General features: G+C 37.9%; 1 protein-coding gene across 1 annotated transcript; it reads left to right on the top strand.

Moving 5' to 3' along the window:
- Positions 1–191: 191 nt before the first annotated feature.
- On the top strand, positions 192–6,630 carry LOC112572000 (ruvB-like 1). Its single transcript, XM_025251472.1, has 10 exons — positions 192–430; positions 1,582–1,668; positions 1,846–2,062; positions 2,564–2,721; positions 3,157–3,306; positions 4,177–4,240; positions 4,436–4,634; positions 4,860–4,962; positions 5,144–5,235; positions 5,599–6,630. The coding sequence occupies exons 1-10, from the start codon at positions 290–292 to the stop codon at positions 5,756–5,758; spliced, it is 1,371 nt and encodes a 456-aa protein (XP_025107257.1). The 5' UTR covers positions 192–289; the 3' UTR covers positions 5,759–6,630.
- Positions 6,631–6,700: the final 70 nt, after the last annotated feature.

Genomic DNA, 6,700 nt, shown 5'->3' with positions numbered 1-6,700 from the left:
TATATAAATCAGTACATCACAATGCACATCTCACATTTACACCAGAAAGAGTCATTAGATGTTTTATTTTAAAAAGGAGGAAATGTTGTTAGCTGCTGGAAAGAGTAAAACTTACTTTTTTTATAAATCATTTTTAATATTTGGAGGTTTGGGCACAGAATTGGGTCGAAATCCAATAGCACATCCGGTATTTCAATTTCTAACGATTTGTGGCACAGACGACAAGTCGTAACGTGCGGGCGCGTGTTTTGCTTGTTAGGCCGAAAGAAGCAACGGTTTCGGAGGCAAAATGAAGATAGAAGAAGTAAAAAGTACCACAAAAGCTCAAAGGATAGCATCTCACAGTCATATTAAAGGCTTGGGATTAGATGAAAATGGGTATGCTGTTCAGTCGTCAGCTGGCTTGGTGGGACAGGAGCTTGCTAGGGAGGTAAGAGAAAGTTTAGAACCTGAGGACTTAAAATCCTGAGAGAAAATTCCAGAGCCTGAATGGCACATTTGTTGTTGCGGCCCTGTGCTCCTCGAGGAGTAGCAAGGAATGATGATGAATGGCACATTGAAAGTTAAAAAACAAATTGAGTTTTAACTTTTATATTTATGAAATGCCTTAAAAAATGTTAGAACAGACGTGAAAAAAATCTAGAAAAAGCTGAACACGAAGTGCATTCGAAGTGCATTTGATATTGAGAAGCATATTCTCCATTTCTACGAGAAAAAAAAAATGCAGCTCAAAAATATTCAGCTTCGCTTGCTTTTGATGATCAAAATGTGTCCTTAACAACTGGAAGGGTTTGCATAGAAATTTCTAACACACAATCACCAACACAATGTATCTTCAATGCAGTCAAATGAGTGTGTTTTGTGACAAAGAGGATTTGTCTTTGTAAGATTTTTAGGTATTTTGTGCACCCATATAGTTGGCAGATGCCCAATATGTGTCTTGCATGATGCAAGTACATAAACTATGTGCACTGAAAACTAAACTGACTTCAGTGAAATTTCTTTTTAAATTGAGCTTGGTAAGTTACAAGATCTAATTCTTGAAATTCCCCCCACCACCCCAAAAGAAAAAAAAAACCCACTGACATGTAATTACCCTGCACATATAAGCAGTACACAGCTGGCTCACATGATGGCACAACTAACAGTACAAAAACAACCCAACCAATTTATAGGTATCAAAATGTATCAGTAGATTGAAAATCTAAGAGTAAAAATGGAGCAATCAGAGGAAACATGAGTAGATTATTTTCAAGCAGATTGTCAAGTAGAGATGTTGACTCCTGTATTAAAGATATAGATGCGCATTGGTAAGGGGTGAGGGGAACCCTGATCTTATAATAATGGTCAAATCTATGACATGTTTGGAATATAACTATGGATTTACAACATTCCCATCAGCTGTAACCCTTACAATATGAGTATGTCATGGTTCCATCATAATGTAGGTTTTTACCATCTCATGTGGTTTGAACAGCTTTTATCTTGCAAGTAGAGATTATTGTGCTTAAGTTGCAGACCATAAAAATATTTAAATCTAGGCTAGTAGTAAATCTTATGTCAAAATATGTTTTATGTCAGGCAGCAGGTGTGGTGGTGGAGCTGATAAAGACAAAAAAAATGGCTGGCAGGGCTGTTCTGCTTGCTGGGCCTCCAGGAACAGGCAAGGTGAGACTAATTTTAGTTCTAGGTCTCCTCTTATTATAAGTGCATATTTTGTCAGTTAATTGAAACAACGGCTTCATGCCATCAAATTAAAATGTCATATAAATAGCAATAGGATAAGTAGTTATTGATTGCAGTGTTCATTTTTATGGTGGCATAATTGTGACTCTTTCATTTCAGACTGCAATAGCTTTAGCCATAGCACAGGAACTGGGCAGCAAGGTGCCATTTTGTCCTATGGTGGGAAGTGAGGTGTACTCTTCTGAAATTAAAAAAACAGAGGTGTTGATGGAAAACTTCCGCCGAGCCATTGGCCTTCGTATTAAGGAAACAAAAGAAGTCTATGAAGGGGAGGTCACAGAGCTGACACCAGCTGAAACAGAGAATCCAATGGGAGGTATAACTGTGTGGATTTCTTTTGTCATATTTTAGTTAGTTTAGTCCTTGTTGCTCCTCTATGAGCAAAGGGCCGCAACAACACCTCGCCAGCAGACCTGGTTTTGGGCAGCCCCCTTCAGTTGGGCCCATGTGGTTCCAACGTCCTTTGCCTCACTTTCTGCTGTTCTTTTCCAGGTCTGCATTTGTCATAAATAACTGCTAAACATGCTGCTTTCCTGATTTTCATAAAGTGATTGACACTGGTCAGCTCCTGAGTGTACAAATGTTGGTTTGCTGAAGCTAAAGTGTGGATGTAAATACAAATTATTTTAATCTGTAGTGATCTCCCTTTATTATCTTCACCTTTTTTACCCCAACAGCTATGGTTAATATTTATTCAGTTTTGTTTATAGATACTGTGTAAAGTGTGGTGAACTTTGTTGTAAATTATTATTGTTGTTATTCTGGAAGTTAGTCAGCATTGTCACAGTTGATTCATTTTGTTTGGAATATTTGGCAGGCTATGGGAAGACTGTTAGTCATGTTATAATTGGCCTGAAGACTGCTAAAGGCACAAAGCAACTCAAACTTGACCCATCCATTTATGAAAGCCTTCAGAAAGAGAAGGTAGAGGTTGGTGATGTGATTTACATCGAGGCAAACAGTGGAGCTGTGAAGGTGTGTTTCTAATTTCCTTCCCATTTGCATTTTAATTAGAAATAGTTGGAGCATATTTCTGAATCTTTAAAATTACATATCAGTAAATTCAGATTGAACAAAAAATGTTTTTTCTCCTTGGGTAACTATCAAAACAGCTGAAGCTCCATTGTTATGATGGTGTTAAATGCAGGTGGTTTTATGCAGAAGCTGAGATATGGGGAAATTGAAAATAGGCCGGTGCTATTGTGTGCATTTTGCGTTATTTGTTAGTTTTGCTGGAGTACTGTAGTGCTCGTTGTGTCTGAAGATTTTGCTAAAACTAAAGTTATTTTAGTACTATTAAAAAAAAATAGCAAATTGAGGCATAAAAGTTAGATGGTTGCAGAGCAAGCATAATATTCAAGTAGATCTTTGCAAAATGATCCTTTTAATACCATTTATTTGTGCTTTCAGCGACAGGGACGCTCGGACAGTTATGCTACAGAGTTTGATCTGGAAGCAGAGGAATATGTTCCCCTGCCTAAAGGAGATGTGCACAAGAAGAAGGAAGTCATTCAGGATGTTACGCTGCATGACCTAGATGTAGCAAATGCCCGACCTCAGGTTTGTACCAACCTTTTTCCTTGTCAAAATATCAGTCATGAGGTAAGGCACACTTGATCAACTCAGTTTTATCAGCGTTTACTTTTTTATTATATATATATTTCATAAGTTGTATTTATTTGATGAATCTTCATCTCCCATTCAGACCCTCTTCCATATTACCTTGACACTAATATGCAACTGGCTAGGTCTAAACTAGGCATTAGACATATGTTCTCTTGCATAATCATAGTACAAATGTATGTAACATTTTAAAATGTGACATTGGGGCTTTTTGTTTGTTTGTTTTTACATTGAGGAATCAAGATTGCATTTCAAGTTGTATTTGCTTATCGAAACTGGAACGATTTCATCTTCATTACTTCATCAGACTCCCGCATTCTATCTATCCCTCCTACAAAGACAGTCACATTTGGAAAACAGACGTTTTCCCTCTGTGCTGCCAAGCAGTGGCACTCTTTATTTCCACATCATATAAGCTACTCTCACTCAAAGGCTACATTCAAATGCTGTCTGAAAACATCTGTTCATAAAGTACTATCCTGAATTCCTTTGCAGTATTGTCTGTCATGTGAACCATGACCGTAACTACTCCATCTCTACACTGTTTACAGTATCTGTGTCCCTTTATACCTTCATCCATTGCATTACTTTCTACTCTTGTTCTTCATAATATGTTGTTCAGTGTGCCTAAACATATCTCACCATCCATTATCTGTTACCTTATGTTCATCTATCATTACTGATTAGCACAGAGAGTGCCTGTATCTTGAATGTGATGCTTTGTGATACAAGTACTGTACCATTATATCACCACCTGTACATAGGCTTACAACAAGATGCTTTTGCATCTTTTTTGTTCTCATTCAGGGTGGCCATGACATTATGTCTATGATGGGGCAGTTGATGAAACCAAAGAAAACAGAGATCACAGGTGAGCTATGAGCCCTCTCTTGAAATGATTACAATGTTACAATTACTTTCACCACCTGTGATAGTTTGTGAGTCTTAAAAGAGATCTTTGCCAAGTAGAGAGCATAAGATAACGATCGATAATATGAAATCATAAGATTTTTTGGTGGATGAGACTGCCATTTTGCTTACTTGTGATTTTTCTGTTTCATGTTAGATAAGCTGCGCAAAGAGATCAACAAGGTGGTTAACAAGTACATTGACCAGGGTGTGGCCGAGCTGGTGCCAGGAGTGTTGTTTGTAGATGAAGTACACATGCTAGACATTGAATGTTTCACTTATTTGCACCGAGCTCTGGAATCAACCATCGCACCAATTGTCATCTTTGCCACCAATCGTGGCAAGTGTACCATCAGGTTAGTTTATTATGCTGTTTTCTTTTTCTTTTAAGTTTCTGGCGATAGGTATACGCACACAGAAGTTAAATGTTGGTTTTGCTTTACACAATATAGGAACAAAAAAATTAGTTGTGTATGTTCTTGAGAAAAAAGGTCCTTACACGTTCACAGTACTTTGAGGATTGACTCAAACATTTCTCTCAGGTCTCTGGGGGCTTTAACAAATTGTCTTTTCATGTACAGAGGAACAGAGGATGTTGTATCTCCACATGGCATGCCAATGGACTTGCTGGACCGCGTCATGATTGTTCGCACATTGCCATACTCTCAAGAGGAGATGACGCAGGTACTTTGAAACCTTATATTTCAAACATCTGTGGCCAGTGAAAATGCAATTATACTAATCCGGTGTGCTGTTCAAATGTTAAGAGAAATCCTAGTCTTCTAGATGTTGAAGTTCATGTATCACCTGTCAGGCTGATCTAGTGTTTGGTGCTTCTATATTTTGTTTATTATTATTATGTCAGATCCTGCGGATTAGAGCAGAGACTGAAAGCATACAAACTGAGGAAGAAGCACTGTTGATGCTTGGAGAGATTGGTGTTAAAACAACCCTAAGGTTAGTATCCAAAGAATAAGAAAATTACATGCATATAGATGGAGAGAGAAAACATTTAAGTCTGCACAAATTGTAATAAGATAACAAGATGCATCTTTGAAAATGTGGGTCATGTTTCAGTTTGCTCCACTCACTAAAAGCTAGAAAGGAAACTGAAGAGCCATTTCTGACTTAAAGCAACCACCAGTAGTACTTAAAGGCCAAAGAACAATGCTTCAAAGAAAACTGTCAGTTATTTATAGACTAAAGATTTGTATGTTTACCTTTCATGTCTGGCAGCTGTGCTTTCTTTAAAAACAAGGGACTAAGAAAAAAATGTATTTTGAGGTATACTTTCTTTAAAGACATGAAATCTGTTGTCAGGTATGCTGTACAGTTGCTGACGCCATCCAGCATTTTGGCACGCATAAATGGCAAGGATGCAGTCAGTAAAGAGGAAGTGGAGGAAATAGACAAACTCTTCTTTGATGCAAAAGCATCTGCAAAGATTTTACATGCACAGGAAGACAAGTACATGAAATAAAAGACATCAGAAGGGTTCTGTTTTCAACATCCATTGGTCTTAGAGGTGATTGTCACAGGGAAAAAAAGGTGTAGGCTGCTTGTGCATCTGATCTTATGACTTCGCAGCACTTGCTCCTGCATGCTTACAGCAGGGATGCTGTAAGCGTTTGATTGCAATGAGCAGTCACTACATGCAGAACAGCAACATGTTTCCAACTGGATGCCATTGGTTTCATTTAAAAGTGGAGCTATTGCCTTGTTCAGTAACATTTTTGCACTCAAGATTTAGAAGTTAAACTCATAAGGTGCATGACAAAATGATTTATTTTTCATCTAAAGCAGTGATGCCCAACCTTTTTCGGCCTGCGGGCCATATCCATTTCGGACAGCCGTGTCGCGGGCCACTTCACCGCAAAAATACAAAAAAGAAAAAAACATAGAACAGATACCATTTTTATTAGAAGCAAGTTGTATTTACCATTAATTATGTAGTAATTAGTGAGATATTTGAAGCTGTCCTTGTTAAAATAGAAGTTAGAAATTGTCAGAAAATACATTTTAATCAAGGTACCCCAAGGCAATCCGTCCTGATTTCCGCAGGAAAACGAAATTCAAACGCTGTTTCGGTATTGCTTCCTTATCAGAACCCCCTTGTTTTATACCTTGTTAGAAAGCCCGGAGTCTGTATTTTCAATCTCTTTAACGGCTGATTCAAATATTAATCAATCAAAAGATCACTAATCCCTTGTGGAATGCGGCATCCCTCCTTCTCAAACACTGGTTTCTCCCGAAGATGAAAATCTAGAATGAAATCCATCGGAAGATTGAGAGACGCCCCTACGTAGGGATAAATACTTCTCTTTTTTTCGTGTCGCGGGCAGTAGGTTGGGCATCCCTGATCTAAAGAATATGTTGCGTGAAAAGACAAGTATTACTTTTGGTCATGTTAAGATGTCGATTA

This window comes from Pomacea canaliculata, linkage group LG9, assembly GCF_003073045.1.
Source record: "Pomacea canaliculata isolate SZHN2017 linkage group LG9, ASM307304v1, whole genome shotgun sequence".
Classification (NCBI taxonomy): domain Eukaryota; kingdom Metazoa; phylum Mollusca; class Gastropoda; order Architaenioglossa; family Ampullariidae; genus Pomacea; species Pomacea canaliculata.
Note: the sequence above shows the minus strand (reverse complement) of the source record. Positions and strands in the feature narration are given on the sequence as shown.

Excerpts from the sequence above, each read along its gene's own strand:
- LOC112572000 (XM_025251472.1), top strand. The coding sequence starts at position 290 with ATGAAGATAGAAGAAGTAAAAAGTACCACAAAAGCTCAAAGGATAGCA. Across the intron at positions 2,063-2,563 it reads AACAGAGAATCCAATGGGAG|GCTATGGGAAGACTGTTAGT; the intron begins GTATAACTGTGT and ends AATATTTGGCAG. Across the intron at positions 4,241-4,435 it reads AAAGAAAACAGAGATCACAG|ATAAGCTGCGCAAAGAGATC; the intron begins GTGAGCTATGAG and ends GTTTCATGTTAG.